Source organism: Bubalus bubalis, chromosome 13 (assembly GCF_019923935.1).
Source record: "Bubalus bubalis isolate 160015118507 breed Murrah chromosome 13, NDDB_SH_1, whole genome shotgun sequence".
NCBI classification, from domain to species: Eukaryota; Metazoa; Chordata; class Mammalia; order Artiodactyla; family Bovidae; genus Bubalus; species Bubalus bubalis.
In genome coordinates this window covers 77,976,724-77,998,727 of record NC_059169.1, presented here as the reverse complement: position 1 = coordinate 77,998,727, position 22,004 = coordinate 77,976,724, and the positions used below count along the sequence as shown (strand labels likewise).

At 41.0% G+C, this 22,004-nt stretch overlaps 1 protein-coding gene across 6 annotated transcripts in view; it reads right to left on the bottom strand.

Moving 5' to 3' along the window:
- Window positions 1–384: 384 nt before the first annotated feature.
- MTRF1 (mitochondrial translation release factor 1) overlaps window positions 385–22,004 on the bottom strand; it is a 56,379-nt gene continuing 34,759 nt past the window's right edge. For 5 of the 6 annotated variants that reach the window (XM_044926860.1, XM_044926859.1, XM_044926857.1 and 2 more), the window contains 5 exons: window positions 19,694–19,866; window positions 16,109–16,226; window positions 11,026–11,162; window positions 7,592–7,690; window positions 385–516 (listed from right to left, as the gene is read on the bottom strand). In XM_044926860.1, coding sequence (XP_044782795.1) covers window positions 403–516; window positions 7,592–7,690; window positions 11,026–11,162; window positions 16,109–16,226; window positions 19,694–19,866 — 641 coding nt within the window. In that variant the 3' untranslated portion in view covers window positions 385–402. The remainder of the gene's footprint in view (window positions 517–7,591; window positions 7,691–11,025; window positions 11,163–16,108; window positions 16,227–19,693; window positions 19,867–22,004) is intronic. The other variant, XM_044926861.1, reaches the window with a different exon arrangement.

Genomic DNA, 22,004 nt, shown 5'->3' with positions numbered 1-22,004 from the left:
TGAAGTCGTTCAGTCGTGTCCGACTCTAGCGACCCCATGGACTGCAGCCCACCAGGATCCTCCGTCTATGGGATTCTCCAGTACTTTATAGATGGTTTTAAAATAAAGGTATATACAGAGAACAAATGATCTGCTCTAAATCACACAGTCAATTCTCAATACTGTCTCTTTCTGAAGATGCATACTTCGGTTCTACATGAAGAGTTGGACTGTACTTTACAGGAAACTTAAAATAAAACTCTTAGGTCAAGAAACGTGACTTGATTCATTAAAAAAATATTTTTGTGAGTACTGTGTAATTTTAGCTGCACTTTATCAACTTTCAAAAAGACTTCCTTGCTTGGGTCTGCTTCTTGATGTAGACCCATTTCATTTCTATAGTAATAAATTATAAATCAGACTTTATTTGACTAATTTAAGGTTTTCATCCAAAAATTCAGTAATGGCTTCTTCATCCGCTGATTGAAGCAGTCTCTGAATTAGCTGATCCAAGCACTTCTCCCCACATAAAAATTCCTGGTAAAAGACAGTTATCATGAAAACTTGATTACTAGATAGAAACACAACAAAGAATTAAGCATTTATGTATTTTGTTTCTTTAAAATCATTATTTAATAGCAACAAACGATTACTAATCTACAATGTAATGAACATAATTGCTAACTTGGGAGGATTCCCTAGTTAATATTTACTTTTTATGTAAAAAGTGAATCTAAAAATTAAGTAAATGGAATTATACTGTTTCTTAAGTAGTTTAAATTAGCATTTTTAAATTAGCCAATCTTCCAAATTCAAATTATTTAATCCAGAAGTGCTTTATAATAGTTCTGTTTTTTCTTAAATTAGGAACATATTGGCTTTAAAATCTGGAAGTCCTGTGTATTGAAAAATATTTATGCTGAAGTATTTGGGGGACATTGTCTTGAGTCCTACAACTTGCTTTCTAGTGGTTCAGCGGCAACACAAGTGTATACATAGAGAGAGGAAGTGGAGGCGGAAGAGAAGGCAAGAATAGCAAAATATTAACAAAGGTTCCATCTAGGTCTATATATGAGCTAATCGTTAAACATGTGTGCTTGAACTGTCAAAATTAAAAGTTGAGGGGAAAAAACCCTTGTTTATTAAACCTCCAAATAATTCCACTGGGTGGAAACTGTTTCAGTTAAGACTTCGCAGCAGTCCTCCCTGAAGTTTCTCTAAGAAATGAGTAAAATAATGACTATGAGCACCTTTCTTGTGTTTTAAAGTTTCTGTGTAACAGAGTTGTTGGAATTAGTGATTTAGCAGAGTATCCTCTTTTGGAAATGCTCAAAATCCAGACATTCACTTAACAGAAATATTTTAATATTGACATTTGGAACACAGACCATTTAAAGTTTAGATGTAGGCATGAACTACTCTTATATTTAGTCTTTCCTGAGTAGTCTTGCAGTTAAAGAGGAAAGATATGCCTTACTATCTTTGTATTCTACAAAACACTAGCATAGAGTAAAATGCTGATTAAACTTGATGAAATTTTAAAACTGATTTATACACCATTTTGAACATAATTTGAAAATTGCTTATAAAATTAGTGTGCCCTGTAAGCTCAAATTATTATGATTATTGCCAGTGTGATTTAATCATCTGAAAATTATGTTAAAAGGGTCATTACTCTTACTGATAATCACATCACATTTAGAGTTCAATTGGATTAACCAGAGTGCTAGTTAAGTCTCTGTGTCAAAGTGTCTTTGACTCTTTGCAACCCCGTGGACTGTAGCCCACCAGGCTCCTCCGTCCATGGGATTCTCCAGGCAAGAATACTGGAGTGGGTTGCCATTTCCTTCTCCAGGGGATCTTCCCAACCCAGGGATTGAACCCAGGCCTCCCGCATTGCGGGCAGACACTTTAACCTCTGAGCCACCAGGGAAAAGATCAAAGATGAGGGAGCTGTAGTTTCCAGCTTTCAGAAGCTTACAATCTAGTGGGAGAGTTAGGTAACACATAAGCATAATACAATGTAAGAAATTTTTTAAAAAAGGAAGAACATTTTGAATTAGATCTTAAAAAGAGAATAGTATTTCTCCAAATAGAGACAAACAGAGCACTTCAGTCAAAAGAATGAGTTTGAAGAGAGGTATGGAAACAGTGCAATGAACACCCAGGGCAAGAGTAAATTTCCAGTGTAATTGGAATACAGGACAGGAGATAGGCTGGTGGTAAGCAATCTGCACAGGGACTTTCAGAAACAGAATAAAAATACAAAATAATATATTACATGATGGTGGTGGTGTTTAGTCACTAAGTCGTGTCTGATTCTTTTGTGACCCCATGGACTGTAGCTCTCCAGGCCCCTCCGTCCATGGGATTTCTTAGGCAAGAATACTGGAGTGGGTTGCCATTTCTTGACCCACAGAATCTTCCTGGCCCACGGATCAAACCCACATCTCTTGTATCTCCTGCTTGCATGGTAATTTACCACTGAGCCCCCAGGGAAGTAGCTCAGATATTACATGGTAATCTGAGCTTACAATTTAGGTAAGTTAAAAAGAAAATTATCTACAAGGGAATTCATAATAAACATATTTCTGGCTGACTTCAGAGAACCCAAGGGCAGGAATGTACAAGGCTACTGCCACCACCCTGGCTTAAAGCTCAACATTCAGAAAACTAAGATCATGGCATCTGGCCCTATCACTTCATGGGAAATAGATGGGGAAACAGTGTCAGACTTTATTTTTTTGGGCTCCAAAATCACTGTAGATGGTGATTGCAGCCATGAAATTAAAAGACGCTTACTCCTTGGAAGGAAAGTTATGACCAACCTAGAGAGCATATTCAAAAGCAGAGACATTACTTTGCCAACAAAGGTCCATCTAGTCAAGGCTGTGGTTTCTCCAGTGGTCATGTATGGATGTGAGAGTTGGACTGTGAAGAAAGCTGAGCACCGAAGAATTGATGCTTTTGAACTGTGGTGTTGGAGAAGACTCTTGAGAGTCCCTTGGACTGCAAGGAGATCCAACCAGTCCATTCTAAAGGAAATCAGTCATGGGTGTTCATCGGAAGGACTGATGCTGAAGCTGTAACTCCAGTATTTTGTCTACCTCATGCGAAGAGTTGACTCATTGGAAAAGACTGATCCTGGGAGGGATTGGGGGCAGGAGGAGAAGGGGACGACAGAGGATGAGATGGCTGGATGGCATCACTGACTCGATGGATGTGAGTCTGGGTGAACTCCGGGAGTTGGTGATGGACAGGGAGGCCTGGCGTGCTGCTATTCATGGGGTTGCAAAGAGTCGGACACGAATGAGCGACTGATCTGAACTGAACTGCTACCACCCTGGGAATGAAGCTAAGCCTCAGGTTAAATTACGTGGGAATTCATACTGAGATAGGCCTGGGGGCTGGGACCCTTTGCTGCAGTGCTGCGATGCTGGCTGCACTGGACACACCTCTCAACAGAATACAAAGAAACTGTATGGGCCTAAAAATAACTTGTGTGCATGGGCAGCTGGGGCAAATTCTGGACCCAAAAGATACAAAGAGACCAAAAAACCCAACTGTGATTTTTTGAGGGGCTTGGAGCCCCCCAAAAAAAAGCTTGGTACTGTGCATAACACCATACCACCACCTAAGGGGTGGGCAAAACACCTAAGCCACCCCTACCCTCACCCCACATAAAAAACAAGCTCATCCCTGCATCCAGAAGAGAGTACGTATGGGAACCTGTTATTTGTTCCTGCCCCAACTGCGCTGCAGCAGGGGCCTGAATGAAGCCTTACCTGAATTCCTAGTCTGGCGTCTACTCAATTTCTATTGATTAGGGAAGGCCAAGAACCCCGATCACTAACAATACCATCAGGATTCTCTGTATCCCGTTCTCCCAGTTTTGCTCCTTTCACTACATCAGCTGTGGCATGTCCCTGCTGGTCCAGTGGTTAAGAATCCCATTCCCAAAGCAGCGTACATGGGTTCAATCCCTGGTGGTGGAACTACAATCCCACATGCCCCAGGGCAACTAAACCCACGTGCTCTGGAGCCCACAAGAAGATCCCGTGTGCTGCAACTATGGCTTGACACAGCCAAATAAATAAATGTATGTTTAAAAAAATAAAAGATCAATATATGAGCTTCCAGTGTTCCCTCACTGAAGACTCCTGCTCGCCATGGCTGGAAATACAGCTTCTAACCTCTTGTAAGCTTTACATATTTCAGCTTCATCCACCAAGAGAGAAGGAGCACATTTGTCTCTTAATTAAAAATTCTGGGAAGAAGCTCATTGACTGGGGCTTGTCTGGACTTCCTTACCAAACAAACCAATTATTGTCTTGGGTCAAGATCATGATCTTGGAAGAACACAGCCACTCCATGAGGAGCTCTGTGCATGGAGAAGGGAGGAGGCCTGGCTGTAGAATGGTGGAGGAGGGCCGAGCAGAGACCCTCAGGCGCTGACTTTCTTTCCTTTCCACTCAGCCCTACAGCAGCTGCCCTGGGGCTAAGGCCTTTATCACTTTTCCTGCCTCATCTGTTGGGATGGCCCAGAAGTTTGTTTGGGTTTTTCCATAAGATGTTACAGAAAAACCGAACAAATTTTGGGCAACCAATACAACTCTTCAGTTCCTAAATCATACAGTCTGACTAGTTTCTTTCTCTGTCCTATGTACAGATTTTAATTTTTTTTTTGAAGGACAGGACCAGTACCATTTTATTTATGTTGTAGGAAATTTTAGCTCACTTCTTAAAAACAAAAGCAAAGAAATTCAAAATTCCCAAAGTGACAAGGCAGGAGATAAGAATTCTCTAATCCAAAAACTGCCAGGTGAGCTTCCAATCAGAGGGAGGAAGAGGTCACTTCAGTAGCTCACACAACAGATGCTTAGAGACCACAGGGTTGAGATCTGTGTAGAAACTGGAGGTTAAGCTCTCTGCTCGCCTCAGGCAACAGAACTTTCAGCCTTGAAAGCGACCTTGTAAGTGAATAGGTGTAACAGAGAAGGGACTAGGGGAGGGAAGATCCTGCCGAATTTTACATCAAGTTGCTTCCGGCCTTCAGTCTGGCGGGTGGCTGAGGGTCGTGGACCCTCCTCCCTCTGTGCCGCTCTGGGCCCTGCCGGCAGCAGAGCTGGAAGCCACACATGTGTGCCACTCACTGCCCACACAGCCTCTGCTCCAGGTCAGTGGCTGTGCGTGTGGCGAAAGGCAGACTTTCATGCTCCTCCATTTCGCTACCTGGGAAGGCTGACACACAGGAAATACTTTGACTTTTCCTGTTTCAAACACACAGCAGGACGTCTGTCAAAGTCCAAGGCTCCCCACTCCAGTGTTCTGTCCTGGAGAATTCCATTGACTGTATAGTCCATGGCCTCGCAAAGAACTGAACACAACTGAGTGATTTTCACAGTTCTCTTTATAGGGATGTAAATAAATCTCGTAGTGCTACAAAAATATAAGTCGTCTGAGAGGTTTACAGTGGTCCCCAGGACTGTATGTGGGAGGGTGTAAATAAAACAGCTATCAATAATGAAAAACGAATTAGTTCAATCAAGTTACAGTACCACCTCCAGATTAAAGGGCTCTGATATTAACTGATGTGGCAGCAAACGTGCTCCTGAGAAGGAACCCTGCTGCCAGTTATCTTGCCTCTTCGATACCAGAACGAGCACAGAGGGAGTTCTGTTTAGTAACTGCTCTCACCTCAAGACCTGCCCACCCCCTTGGTCTGGGACATTCTCCCCCAGGAGAGATGTCGGGATTTGATGAGATTCTGTCTCAACTGGGACCAAAAAAAATGAGTAATATAGAAAACATCCTAGTATCAGGTTACCAACAATGAAATTACCTTAAAGAGTCTGAGTAGTTTAGTCGCAATCACATGGACTGTAGCCCCACCAGGCTCCTCTGTCCATGGGATTCTCCAAGCAAGAATACTGCAGTGGGTTGCCATTCCCTTCTCCACAGATTTTAATGTTTTACCTCAACAATTTTTTTTCATACCATTTTCAAGCCTTTTCCCTTCATTAATATGGAGCATTTTCTTTCTTTCCCTTTAAGTTGGTTAGTGATTAGTAGAGCATACCAATATGACTGTCCTTGTTCTTTCTGAGGCTGGCATGCTAGTTTAGTTAGTAATAACATATTAGTATTTAGGCCAAAGTCATATATCTTATAACTATAAAAACCAGTTAACCCCTGTTTCATGACTGAATACACTGCTGAGCACCTGTGTGCCCTTCTAAAAAATATTACTGGTCACAAAAATGTAGCTGTCTCATGGTAACCATCACCACTGTAAGAAAAACAACTGAAAAACGATGTTTTAACTAGAACAATATGGCCAAACATGTTTGGGTATTACTACTGTGTGTTTCCTGAGGAAAGGGAAGTTGGTAAATATTTTCTCCTTTTCAACAGGCTATTATGTTCCTATGCAAGACGGCCTGAAATTGCTGAGAAGACAGAGGAAGTGGCATAAGAAACACAGAAACTTCTAAATATGTTAAAACCTTGGATATTTCTTCTGTAAAATCAGGACTTAAATTCTGTGTATAAAATGAGACAGAATCAAGTGAAAGAAGCCCGAGGTATCACATGGTAGCAAGGACAAGGATCAAAACCTTCTACCTCCTGCCTTTTCCATGTAGTCCTTTATGGGAAACAGTTTATTTTCCCCTTCAGTGGAAGAAAAAAAATTTTTTTCTGTGCTTTGTCATTAATGGATTACTGTCAATGATCCTGGTGACATGGGATTTAGTTAGGTTAATGTTCAAATCAAACTGACAGGGTCTTTTTGCTGAAAGCATCATTGAACACCTGAATCTAATGATACATATTGTGGTAGACAGAATTCTAAGATGCCCCCTGGAGTCCACACCTTGGCAAAATCCCCTTCCTTTAGAGCAGGCAGAAGCTGTGATGATGGTCACTCCAGTGATCAGATGACTGATTAGTGATGCTTTTCCAGGTGGGGCTGACCTAAACAGGTGATCCCTTAAAAAGGCCATTTCTGCAAGAGTTTCAGTGGAAAAGGGCCCATTGAGGGGACTAGACCGCAAGCTACTGTGGGTGGCCTTTGGGAGCTGAGAGCGGCACACAGCTGATGACCAGCAAGAAGATGGGGGCTTCAATCCTACAACTCAAGGAAATAGAATGCTGCCAGCAACATGAGCTCAGAAGAGGACTCCAAGCTCTACAAAGGCAGGCCGGCTGGCCAGCACCTTGATTTCAGGTTTGTGAGACCTAGAGCAGAGAACTCAGCTCTGTCATTCCTGGATTTCTGACATACAGTAACTGAGATGATAAATAGGCATTCTTTTAAGGCAATAAATTTGCAGTTACTCATTATACGGCAATAGAAAATTGATAGCCATATACTGAAAATTCATTAATACACTGTGATTGCATAACAGAATTTTGAATTTAAAAGACAGCTTTTTCATATTGGCATAAAGAGTGTATTTCTTATCAGCAAACTAAGAAAAATGTTTGCAGCTTTGGGATACTAACATAAACTCAGTAATATTTCAAAGGTAATATTTCAAAGATTACTCTAGAATTTGACTGTACTTTCTTCAAAAATCAAAGGCATATGAAACATACTCAGTGTTGTTACCTTAATATTTCGAACTTCATATGCTATCCTGTGGTCAGTGACTCTATCCTGGGTGAAATTATATGTCCGGATTCTCTCTGACTGGGCTCGTGTTCCCACCTGTGCCATAACAAAAAGCCATTCATATTTTAACTTTATCATTATCTTTATCACAATGGAAAGAGTGCTTGCAAATTACTTTTCTATTTTAACAGTTTAATTATTTTCTAAATTCCAAGATACAAAGTGACCAGGAATAAGAATGGGCAGAACTTACTGTTGAAGACTACAGTTTTGTAAAGCTTAGTTATGGGATAAGAATGAATGTTTCTTTGGTACCTCAAACCCCAAATATTTAAAACCAATTATCTTTCTATATCAGTCAGTTCTTCCTCTGGTTTCTATAAATGACCCCACAATGTTTCTTTTGACCTAAGTAGGGAACTTGACATCCTATACACTTTGACAGACATTTGATGGGGGCTGACTATCTGGCAGGCTTTGATAAAGTCACTGAAAGGACCTTCAGCTCATCTCAATTCTCCCCAATTCCCAAGGATTCAAGGGTGTTTTATTATATCCTGCCCTTGCCATTTTTATTATCATTCAAGGGCTCATGACTTTCACTACATTTCTGTAAAAATTAATCTTTCATTTCCCTGTTTACATTGCATTGCCCTGCTTAGTTTTCCTAAAGCACAGTGTTTTGGGTTTTTTGGTCAATTTCCTTCTTTGGCTCCTTGACTACTAAGCACTCACAACTCAACTCAGCATTCAATTGTACTTCATAATGTGGCCAACTTTTCCAAAATTATTTCTGAAAATATGTGAACCTCAAAAATTCCACTTAGTATGCCATTTCATTATTATGTGCAAGTCTGTTAACTCAGCTAAAACATCACCTCAAGGGATGTGCTTCCTAGCACTTTCGTACCATCTTGACTTTCCTGGTCCCAACATGAAAAATATGTTATCCTCCTCCTTCAAAACCCATGCACCTGGAATCTTCTTCACGGCACACCGGTCTACCTTAGGCGGTGGTTATTCATAGTCTCATCTGCTCACCTGCCCTCCCTCCCTCACATACAAGGCGCACAATACCCTGTTTCACTCACTTTCACTTTTGATTTGACAATTTATTGTATTATTTATTTTTTATTGAAGCACAGTTGCTATGCAATATAAGTTACAACTATATTACTTTCACTTTTTAAGATAAAAAAAAAAAGACATTCCTACAACTTACAAAGCAAACAGTATGAAACTAAACTCTTAAGTATGGCTGAGTATCTGGGAAATTGTTGAAAGATTCCAAAGCCTAACCTAAGAAATACTAAATTATGGGTAATGTATTTTTAAAACATTCCCCAGGCCATACATTCTTCAACCAGCCAGGTCTGGAAACCACTATCCCAAAGTATCATATTAGTGCCTAGGATCCCACCAAGATCAGTTATATCAGAATCTCAGCATCCGCAAAGCTCTTCAGGTGCCAAGTGGAGCCAGGGTTCAGAACCTGGCACAATGCCTCCCATAGAAAAGCTCCTGTATATACTGGCGGAAGAAAAACTCCTAAGCATTAGAGACACCTACTAAAAAACTTCACACAGATAGACAAAGGGAGGCAAGAAGGTCTTTTCTGGCCTTTCAAACCAAACTACTGAAGTAGATACAACCCCCCAAATCTCCAAGAAAGGCCGATCGCCAATACTTACTCTGAAAATTACTGTGTGATGCCAAAATTCAAATGGCAAGTAAAACCCAATGTCTGGGACTTCCCTGGTGGTTCAATGGCTAAGACTCTGCTTTCAACTCAGGGGGCTCAGGAAAGCCTCTTGATGAAAGTGAAAGAGGAGAGTGAAAAAGTTGGTTTAAAGCTCAACATTCAGAAAACTAAGATCATGGCATCCGGTCCCAGCACTTCATAGGAAATAGATGGGGAAACACTGGAAATAGTGTCAGACTTTATTTTTGGGGGCTCTAAAATCACTGCAGATGGTGACTGCAGCCATGAAATTAAAAGACACTTACTCCTTGGAAGGAAAGTTATGACCAACCTAGATAGCATATTCAAAAGCAGAGACATTACTTTGCCAACAAAGGTCCATCTAGTCAAGGCTATGGTTTTTCCAGTGGTCATGTATGGATGTGAGAGTTGGACTGTGAAGAAAGCTGAGCACAGATGAATTGATGCTTTTGAACTGTGGTGTTGGAGAAGACTCTTGAGAGTCCCTTGGACTGCAAGGAGATCCAACCAGTCCATTCTGAAGGAGATCAGCCCTGGGATTTCTTTGGAAGGACTGATGCTAAAGCTGAAACTCCAGTACTTTGGCCACCTCATGTGAAGAGTTGACTCACTGGAAAAGACTCTGATGCTGGGAGGGATTGGGGGCAGGAGGAGAAGGGGACGACAGAGGATGAGATGGCTGGATGGCATCACCGACACGATGGACGTGAGTCTGAGTCAACTCCGGGAGTTAGTGATGGACAGAGAGGCCTGGCGAGCTGCAATTCATGGGGTTGCAAGGAGTCGGACACAACTGAGCGACTGAACTGAACTGAAAAAACCCTAATGTCTTTCATTAAATGTGGCAGAACTGATAGTGTTTAAGATTGATATATTATTTATCCTGTCACTTTTACTATCTGCAAGTTAGGGAAATAAATGAAAAGGGCAAAAGTGTGAAAGACTAGGATATCTACGTGAAAAGAATAATTGATGTTTAGTTTTATACAATCTCATTATCCTAACAGACCACAAAATCTCCCATATTTACTGAAGTATAAATACCTGTAAATAACATAGAAACACAGTTATTTCTGGGTTCCACTGTCTCTTCTAGTTTCTCTCAAAGACAAACTTTATTTTTTCAGAAGTTAAAATCACACAACCCTTGATTTACTTAAAACAATGACATTTATTCATTTTGCTTAAAACTTATCTATGTATATATTTGTATAAATAATAATATAAATGTACATAGTACAAAATTTTAAAAGTAGAAAAGAGTATAAACAAAAAATAAATCTCTTTTCTATTCTTTGTTCCCAGACACATCAGAAGAAATCACTATTACCAGTTTTTTGCATGCCATATATTTTTGATTCCACATAAAATTATAATAAAAGCAAGGTTTTAAATTAAAAACCTGAAAAGTCTCTTTTTTCCAGAGAATTGTCTTTTACACTGATTTCCTCTAAAGATAACTATGATATAAACACAGAACACAACTGGGAAATAATTTTAGTTTATACATATCTCCTCTCCTTATTTTCAAACTGGCATGTCTGAGTTTAGCCATAACCAACCGGTATTAAATTATTGCTGTTTACAAATGAACATGTTTTCCAGTGCTCCAAGGTACTTCCATTAGATTAAGAATATTTACTCCATTTTCCTACACAAGATGACGGCTTTCTGTACAGAGCCATTAAGTAATTTCACCTAATCTTACCTGCAGTTTTCTTGCACTTCGTTGCTGACACTTGTCTTTCTCAATAATCTGCTGGTAGAGTCTAGCTCTCAACACACGCAAAGCTATTTCTTTGTTTTTTATCTGTGATCGTTCTTGCTGGCATTCCACTACAAGTCCTGAAAAATAACAGGGATCAGAGGTAAAGAGCGCACGCACACGTGCTCAGTCGCTCAGATGCGTCTGATTCTTTGTGTGACCCCACGGACTGCAGCCCGCCCAGCTCCTCCGTCCATGGGATTTCCCAGGCAAGAATGCTGGAGCAGGTTGCCACTTTCTGCTCCAAGAGATCTTCCTGACTCAGGGATTAAACAGGTGTCTCCTGCATTGCTGGCAGATTCTTTACCACTGAGCCACCTAGGAAACCCTGAGGTGTCTATTACATCACAATAAAGCTGATAAAAAAGATAGAACTGAGGAACGTTTTAAAGGGGGAAAGGTTAATCAGGAAAAGAATGAAAAACATTTTAGATGAAGTACACACCAGAAACTATACATGAGTTATAATAGTAATTGTTGTAGATGGCTCTTTAGATTCTGATATCTAAATAAGGTGTTTCAACTTATAATACAAATACACATTTATTGAAAAAAAAAATCTGCATTTATATAGACCCAAGTGGGTCTAACAAAATGTGGTCCACTGGAGGAGGGAATGGCAACACTCCAGTATTCTTGGCAAAAGGATATGACACCGGAAGATGAGTCCCCCAGGTCAGAAGGTGTCCAATGTGCTACTGGGGGAGAGCAGAGGGCAATTACTACAAGCTCCAGAAAGACTGCAGAGACTGAATCAAAGGGGAAACGATGCTCAGTTGTGAATGTGTCTGGTGCTGAAAGTAAAGTCTGATGCTGTAAAGAACAGTATTGCATATGAACCTGGAATGTTAGGTCCATGAATCAAGGCAAATTGGACATGGCCAAGCAGGAAATGGCAAGAGTGAACATCGACATCTTAGGAATCAGTGAACTAAAATGGACGGGATGGGCGAATTTAATTCAGATGACCATTATAACTACTACTGTGGGCAAGAATCCCTTAGAAGAAATGGAGTCACCCTCATAGTCAGCAAAACAGTCTGAAATGCAGTACTTGGGTATAATCTTGAAATGACAGAATGGTTTTGGTTGGTTTCCAAAGCAAATCATTCAACATCACAGTAATCCAAGTCTATACCCCAACCCCTAATGCCAAAGACGCTGAAGTTGAACGGTTCTATGAAGACCAACAAGACTTTATAGAACACCACCAAAAAAGTCTTTTTTATCATAGGGGATTGGAATGCAAAGTAGGCAGTCAAGAGATACCTAGAATATAGAAAATTTGGCCTTGGAGGAGTACAAAATGAAGCAGGATCAATGCTAACAGTTTTGTCAAGAGAACACACTGGTCATAACAAAGACCCTCTTCCAACAACACAAGAGATAACTCTATACATGGACATCACCAGATGGTCAATACCGAAATCAGATTGATTATATTCTTTGCAGCTGAAGATGAAGAAGCCCTATACAGTCAGCAAAAACAAGGACTGGAGCTGACTGTGGCTCAGATCATGAGCTCCTTATTGCAAAATTCAGACTTAAATTGAAGAAAGTAGAGAAAACCACTAGGCCATTCAGATATGACCTAAATCAAATCCCTTATGATTATGCATGGAGGTGACCAATACATTCAAGGGATTAGATCTGGCAGACAGAGTGCCTGAAGAACTATGGATGGAGGTTCATAACATTCTGCAGGAGGTGGTGATCAAAACTATCCCAAAGAAAAAGAAATACAAGAAGGCAAAGTAGTTGTCTGAGGAGGCTTTACAAATAGCTGAGAAAAGAATAGAAGTGAAAAGCAAGGGAGAAAAGGAAAGATAAACCCAACTGAATGCAGAGTTCCAGAGAATACCAAGGAGAGATAAAAGCCTTCTTAAGTAAACAATGCAAAGAAATACAGGAAAACAATAGAATGGGAAACACTAGGAGAATTCTTCAAGAAAACTGGAGATATCAAAGGAACCTTTCATGCAAGGATCATCACAATAAAGGACAGAAAAGGTGGACCTAAAAGCAGCAGAAGAGATTAGAAAGAAGTGGCAAAAATACACAGAACTATATAAAAAGAGATTTTAATGACCTGGAAAACCATGATGGCCAAGCAGGATGACCATACCAACCATGATGGTATGGTCACTCACCTAGAGTCAGATATCCTGGAGTGTGAAGTCAATTGAGCCTTAGGAAACATTAGTATGAACAAAGCTAGTGGAGGAGATGGAATTCCAGCTGAACTAGTTCAAATCCTAAAAGATGATGCTGTTAAAGTGCTGCACTCAATATGCCAGCAAATTTGGAAAACTCAGCAGTGGCCACAGGACTGGAAAAGGTCAGTTTTCATTCTAATCCCAAAGGAGGGCAATGCCAAAGAATGCTCAAAGTACCGCACAATTGCACTCATCTCACACGCTAGTAAAGTAATACTCAAAATTCTCCAAGCCAGGCTTCAGTAATACGTGAACTATGAACTTCCAGATGTTTAAGCTGGTTTTAGAAAAGGCAGAGGAACCAGAGATCAAATTGCCAACATTCCTTGGATCATAGGGAAAGTAAGGGAATTCCAGGAAAACATCTAGTTCTGCTTCACTGACTATACTAAAGCCTTTGACTGTGTGGATCACAAGAAACTGTGGAAAATTCTTCAAGAGATGAGAATACTACACCACCTTACCTCTGTTCTGAGAAACCTGTATGCAGGTCAAGAAGCAACAGTTAGAACCGGACATGGAACAACGGACTGGTTCGAAATTGGGAAAGGAATACATCAAGGCTGTATATTGTTATCCTGCTTATTTAACTTCTATGTGGAGTGCATCATGTGAAATGCTGGACTGGATGAATCACAAGCTAGAATCAAGATTTCTGGGAGAAATATCAACAACCTCAGATATGCAGATGACATCACCCTTATGGCAGAAAGTGAAGAGGAACTAAAGAGCCTCTTGATGAGAGTAAAAGAAGAGAGTGAAAAAGCTGGCTTAAAACTCAACATTCAAAAAACTAAGATCATGGCATCCAACACCATCATTTCATGGCAAATAGAAGGGGAAAAATTGGAAACAGTGACAGACTTTATTTTCTTGGGCTCCAAAATCACTGCACAGTGACTACAGCCATGAAATTAAAAGACTCTTGCTCCTTGGAAGGAAAGCTATGACAAACCTAGACAGTGTATTAAAAAGCAGAGACATCACTTTGCCAACCAAGGTCTGTAGAGTCAAAGATTATGGTTTTTCCAGTAGTCATGTACAGATGTGAGAGTTGGACAAAAAAGACTGAGCACCAAAGAATTGATGCTTTTGAATTGTGGTGTTGAAAAAGACTCTTGAGAGTCTTGTGGACTGCAAGGAGATCAAAGCAGTCTATCCTAAAGGAAATTAGTCCTGAATATTCACTGGAAGGACTGTTGTTGAAGCTGAAGCTCCAGTACTTTGGCCACCTGATGGGAAAAGCTGACTCACTGGAAAAGATCCTGATGCTGGGAAGGATTGAAGGTAGGAGGAGAAGGGGACGACAGAGGATGAGATGGTTGGATGGCATCACTGACACAATGGACATGAGTTTGAACAAACTCTGGGAGATAGCGAAGGACAGGGAAGCCAGGCGGGCTGCAGTCCACGGGGTTTTAAAGAGTCGGACACTACTTAGTGACTAAACAACAAAATGCAGTTGAAACCCATGTTGTTTAAGGGTCAATTGTATACTCCACATAGGGAAGAATATACATAATGTAAAAGAATATATATGTACCACGCAGCTTAAACAGAATATTGCTGAAAGTGAAAGTCCCTCAGTCGTGTCTGACTCTATGTGACCCCATGGACTATACAGTCCATGGAATTCTCCAGGCCAGAATACTGGAATGGGTAGCCTTTCCCTTTTCCAGGGGATCTTCCAAACCCAGGACTAAATCTAGGTCTCCCACACTGTAGGCAGATTCTTTACCAGCTGAGCCACAAAGAATATTTCTAAATGCCCTTTAAACCTCCCATTTGCCCCCTTCCAAGCCAGAAGCTATGTCATGCCTCCCAGAAGTAACCACTACCTAAAATTTTAAAATAACTGTTTCCTTGTATTTTTTTATATTTTAAGATATACGTATAGATCCCTAAGACTTTTATGAAGCACTATAATGAGGACTCCCAGAGACTGGGGCTGACCATTTGGGGACTAGACTCAGAAAGTCTATATAACAACTACATTTTCAAGTGCCCTCCCTCAGTCTGTAGGAGGCAGGAAGTATAGTCTTTAGAGAATTAAATAAGGAAAGTTCCAGACTTGAGTCTTCAAAGATACAAAGGAAGGCAAGTGTGAGGCACAAGACTGAAAAAGAGGATTAAGTGAAAGTTTGCTTATTGAATGGGAAGACCCTGTCTTTACTGTCAAGTGTGTCCTGGGTGAGCCTTCTTAGGAGAAAACTACCCAAGAGAAAAAGTTCCACAAATGCTGACATTTCAGGGGCCCTAATAAAAAAAAGCTGATTCACTCCCCAACTGTCGAAACTTATTACTGGGTAAGTGGCGCCCATGTACTGAGAGTTACTCCCTCTTTTAAGAGTTACCTCACTCTTAAGTGTATATACACAGCCAAGGAGGGACTTTGTCCAAACAGAAGGGAATATGAACACACTGGGGACTTTGAACCCATGACCCAGTCATGGGTTCAAAGGGGTGACCTTTTTTTTTTAGAAAATCTTTTATGTATTTATTTATTTAGGTATTCATCTGGCAGCTTTGGGTCTTACTTGCAGCACGAAGGATCTTTCATCATGGTGTGCAGCATCTCTCAGTTGTGGCACGTGGGATCTAGTTCCCTGACTAGGGATTGAACTCGGGCCCTCTGCAATGGGAGTGTGGAGTCTCAGCCACTGGACCACCAGGGAAGTCCCTCCAGTGTCATCTTTAAAGGGTTTGTGCAAGAAGACAGACACTAACATAAAACTCTTTCTAAATGCCGAACAGTTTTATAAGATGTGAAAAAAAGAGTTAAAAGTACGAAGGCAAAAGGACTAGCTCACCTGTGGGGATGTGGACAAGTCTGACAGCACTATCGGTTGTATTAACATGCTGCCCTCCTGCGCCTTTGGCTCGAAATGTATCTATTCGCAAGTCCTTAGGGTCCACTTTCACATCGACCTAGAACCAAAAGTACAGCATGAGTAAATTCCATACTTAACAAATACTTAAATATTAATCTGATCCCAAGGTCTTTCAAATAAACTGTACTGTTTTAAATCACAGCCATTTGACTAAGAGGTGAAATAACTTATAACAAAGAACCATAAACACCTTATTCCAATAGATGCTATTTTAAACACTAATTTATGAGACCACTGAGTTATGTAATCTTTCAAAAGTTTTATTATCTATCATCCTACAAAGTTATATTAGATACAAAATATATTTTTTTAAAAAGGCAGAAGACATGAATAGACATTTTTTCAAAGAAGACACTCAAGTGGCCAACAGGCACATGAAAAGATGCTCCACATCATTAATCATCAGAGAAACGCAAATCAAAACCACAGTGAGGTATCACCTTGCATCTGTCAGAATGGCTATCATCAGAAAGAATGGCTATCATCTAATGTCAGGGATGATATGGAGAAAAGGAAACCCCTGTACACTGTTGGTGGGAATGTAAATTGGTGCATCACTGTGGAAACTAGCATGGAGGTTTCTCAAAAAACTAAAAATAGAACTAACATATCCAGCAATTCCACTCCTGGGTATATATCTGAAAATAAAAACCTTAACTCAAAGGGATATATTCACCCCAATGTTCACAGAAGTACTGTTTGTAACAGCCAAGATATGGAGCAACCATAGTTGCTTCAATAAGTATCCATGAATGGATACATAAGCAACCACAAGTATCCATGAATGGATAAAGATGTCACACACACACACACACACACACACACTGGAATATTGCTTGGCCAGAAAAAATGAAATTTGCAATTTGCAATAACATAAATGAACTTGGAGGGTACTATGCCTAGTGAAATAGGTCAAACAGAGAAAGACAAATATGTATAGTATCACTTATATAGGGAGTCTAAAAATTAAAACACACTAGTGAATATAACTGCCTTTGGAGAAGGAGTGGCAACCCACTCCAGTACTCTTGCCTGGAAAATCCCATGGATGGAGGAGCCTGGTAGGCTGCAGTCCATGGGGTCGCTAATAGTCCGACATGACTGAGCGACTTCACTTTCACTTTCCTGCACTGGAGAAGGAAATGGCAACCCACTCCAGTGTTCTCGCCTGGAGAATCCCAGGGACGGGGGAGCCTGGTGGGCTGCTGTCTATGGGGTCGCACAGAGTCAGACACGACTGACGTGACTTAGCAGCAGCAGCAGCAGCAGCAGTGAATATAACAAAAAAAGAAATGGACTCAAACTAGTGGTTACCAGTGAGGAGAGGAAAAGGGGGAAGAGAAGAATAGATGTAGGGGAGTAAGAAGTACAGACCACTATGTATAAAATAAATGAAATATAAGGATATATTATACAGCACAGGGAAGAAAGCCAATATTTTATGATAACTATAAATGGCATACAACCTTTCAAAATAGTGAATCACTATGTTGTACACCTGAAACATAATAGTATAAATCAACTACACCTCAATTTTTTCAAAAAGAAAAATAATAGTGATTATATTTTATTGAATTTAAAAAATAAATCCATAAGTCTATAATAAAGTCACAAACATACAAAATTCAATATATGAGTTTACAATGAGGTACAAATAAAATGGAAAGAGGAAGAGAAGAAAGGAGGAGAGAAGGTAGTGGGGAGGAAAGTTCTTCACAGTGAAGAATGCCAGTTAATACATGCAGAAGGAATGATGAAATTAGAAAATCATCATTTTGAAACACCAAACTAAATAACTAATTCAGGCAAAGATCACTATTGGATGTTAAAGACCATGGAAGAAAAGTTGTTGGGAATAGGATATATTACTTATATTACTATATTATTATATTACTTAGATTATTCCCTTATTATAAAGGGAGAAATACACTTTCACAATCAGGATTTTTTTTGTGGTCACCAACTTCACTAAATACTCAAAGTGATCCTCACTAAAAGTGGGGCAATCTGATATTCTATGACTTGTGATGAGACGCAACATGAATATAATGACACCTGCGAAGTATTCTTGCTCTAAATGTATAACCTGAATAGAATGGAATATTTAAACACAACTTTTCATAGAATGCGGGTGATAAAGGAACAAGTTAAAGAATGTTATAAGGAAACAGACGAATCCAGAATGTGGAACATTCTACAAGACAAAAGGTCTAGACTCTTCAAAATGTCAATATCATTAAAAAAAAAAAAAAAGGTTGGAAGACTGTTCCAGGCATAAAGAGTTATAACAACAAACTGCAATAAGTGAAACTTGATAGCATCCTGGTTTAAGAAAATAGCTATAAAGATACTTTTTGATGACTGAGGAAACTATTAACTGGACTAAGTATTAGTTGTGACTTTGTGATTTATGGTAAGAAATATATATTGTTCAGTTCTCAGCAGAGAGCTCCTAAAACCCTTGGATATTTTCTTAAGTGATAAGAGTGACAAAGGTGTCCTTTGTTATTCATAACAAGCCCTCTGAACCACATTTGACTTTATGTTACTAAGGTGACCTTTGGAAAACCCTGGATAACCACAGCATGCGGACTGATGGCCAGAGGAACCAAACACAGGACTAGAGGGCTGGAGCTTTCAGCTCCACCCCAATCTCCAGGGAGGGGAGAGGGGCTGGAGGTTGAATTAATCCCCAAAGTCGACTGATTTAACCAATCATGTCTATGTATGGAAGACTCCACAAAAGTCCCCCAAGCACAGAGTTCAGAGCACTTCCAGGCTGGTAAACACGTGATGCTGCAAGGCAGGGTGGCGAGCCTGGAGAGGGTATGGAAGCCCTACACCTCTGTGTTCTCGGAGTTTCTTCCATCTGGCCCTTCCTGAGCTATATTTTTTGTAATAAAGCAGTAGTCTAGTAAGTATGAGCTTCCCAGGTGGCTCAGTGGTAAAGAATCCTCCTGCCAATGCAGGAGACTTGAGTTCTATCCCTGGGTTGGGAAGATCCCCTGGAGAAAGGCACGGCAACCCACACCACAGTATTCTTGCCTGGAGAATTCCAAGGACAGAGGTCCGTGGGGTCACAGAGAGTCGGACATGACAGCATGCATGTGCTAGTAAGGACACTGTTTTCCTGTGTTCTGTGAGTCCCTTTAGTAAATTACTGAGACTAAGGAGAGGGTCACGGGACCCTCCGGATGCAGAACACAGGGGACAGCCTGGTCTCACGTCTGGCTCTGACGTGGGAGGGGAGGCTGTCCTGTGGGGCTGAGTCCAGCTTGTGGAACCTGAGCCACTTCCCCAGGGAGACGGTGTCAGACGTGAGCTGAACTGTAGAACGGTCACTTGTCCACAGAGAATGGAGGGACTGCTTCGTGGGGGGAAAGAAGTTCACACGTTTGGGGTGCAGAAGCATTCTGTAAGTAGAACGCACAGGAGCTTTTCGTGGACAGTGAAACTCCGGTGGATCTTCACAGATAATGGTATGGGGTTCCTGCAGAGGGTTACCTCATCTGGGTGGGGGAGGACAATCACCGACATCGTTCCCGTGTGAATACGCTGCATCCGGGATGACAGCCCCACCTCGGGGATTCGCTGAACCCGGTGAATCCCACCTTCGTACTTCAAGTGCTTATAGACATTATCACCGGAAATTCGGGCCGCCGCGTGATGTAGCCCCCCTATGAAAAAAAATGTTCCAGCGTGATAATAAATTCTACTTTGGAAAGGACCAGGACCTTAAATGGCCTCCATGAAAGGCCTCTGTGAGCACAGACCCTGAGATGAGAACAGAAAGTAGGTCCCAAAGACATTTCCCAGCCTAAGTGTGTGCATATGTAACAGGGAACATGCCAAACGATGGCTTATGGTTATCTCTGGAGAATAGCATGTTTTTCATCTTAAGTGTTTTTGTTGCAAAGTTTTATATAATGAACAAATTTCACTTTTATAAAAATAGTATTAGAAAAAAAGAATCCTGGGACATTTTCTGCATTGAATCTATGCGATCTTAGGCTAATTTGGTGCCATATATGAGTGCTCAATAACCCAGCAATTTGATAATGATGAATAATTCTGTAGGTCCTCCCAAGCTTTCAAGAATCTATTGAAATTTAATTCTTGCTTGTCTGTGAAGTGGGAAAATAAGCACAATGCCCAAGCTAGCTTCTTATTGAACATATTGTTTAAAAAAAATCTTTTTATTGTAAAATAATATACAGACATAGAAAACCACATGAATCAAATGCATGGTTCAAGATTAAGAAAAAGAACTTTATCAGGCACCCGGAAAGCCCTCCCATAGACCTGCCTTTCCTACCATCCCCTTCCTTTCTCAGGTAACCAGTATTTTTTATTCCCTTCTCTACTATAATTTTATTACCTAATGTGCTGCCCTAGGCACTACAGTGTAGTCTTGTCCATTTAAAAAAGTTGATACGTCTTTCAAACCTCAGTCTATAAGTTCATCACCCATCTCAAGTTATCCATTGAGGAGCCAGGGCTTTTGACATATAGAAATTTCCCACAGCTTGGTTTTGCTGACTGCATACTCTTGGCATGCTTCAGTCTCTTTTCTGCCCTCTGTACTGGCTGCTACTGGGCAGCTGGACCCAGAAACTAGATTGAACTCTTTGGCAAGACAACAGGAGACAGACAATGTCTGGCGGTCTCTGTTTTTATGGTTTTGACGATGTTTGATGCTTCATGTACCACAGAGGTTGTAAAAGGGTGATCGTCCAATTCTATGGGCCTCCCTTGTGGCTCAGCTGGTAAAGAATCCACCTGCAATGCAGGAGACCTGGATCCGATCCCTGGGTTGGAAAGATCCCCTGGAGAAGGGAAAAGCTACCCACTCCAGTATTCTGGCCTGGAGAATTCCAGGGACTGTATAGTCCATGGAGTCACAAAGAGTTGGACATGACTGAGTGACTTTAAAACAAAAAAGACCTAGATTCAGCCATTTCTCCAAGAACCCCTGGTTCCTTTAGAAGGAAAATAATATTTCAATGTTTTCAATATTTGGGAACTAGGGATATTCACTAATACTGGGTTGGTCATTGTTTCCAGACCTTTTCAATGGACAGAGATAGGAAATACCTCATGAGTTTACAGAGATGTTGAGAAACAATTCCTTATCAATTTCTTGCATTTCTGCACATCTTGTAAACAAGGAACTGCCTGCCCTTTTGTTCCAGAATATCTTTTTAAGGGTATTTGTTTAGTGAACAAACAAATAAAAAAGCTTTGGAGACAACGTCTCCCTCTAGAGCCAAGGACAAGTGCCTGCCAATGTAGGAGACGCGGATTCCATCCCTGGTCGGGAAGATCTCACATGCCGTGGGGCAGCTAAGCCTGTGTGCCACAGCTGCGGAGCCTGTGCTCTAGAGCCGGGGAGCCACAACTGCTGAGGCCCACACACCCTACAGCCCGTGCTCTGCAACAGGAGAAGCCACCGCAACTACAGAGGAGCCCCTGCTCACCTCAACTACAGGAAAAGCCCACGTGGCCCACCCAGCACAGCCAAGGAAAAGATTCCACCTTCCGATGCAGGGGACATGGGTTTGATCCCTGATCAGGGAACTAAGATCCTACATGCTGCAGGGCAACTAAGCCTGCGTGCGTGGCAATGGAGACTCAGCAAAATAAAATACACTTGAGAACCCCAAGCTCAGGATTCTTGTGTTTTGAAACCCACCATGGGGGCAGGTGTCATTGACCTTCTTCCAGTTGCCTTTTGGGATGTGGAGTTCATGAAACCAGCACAAAAATGCTGATATTCTAGTTGCTGTTACTACCATGAGTCATAAACCATCCTTTG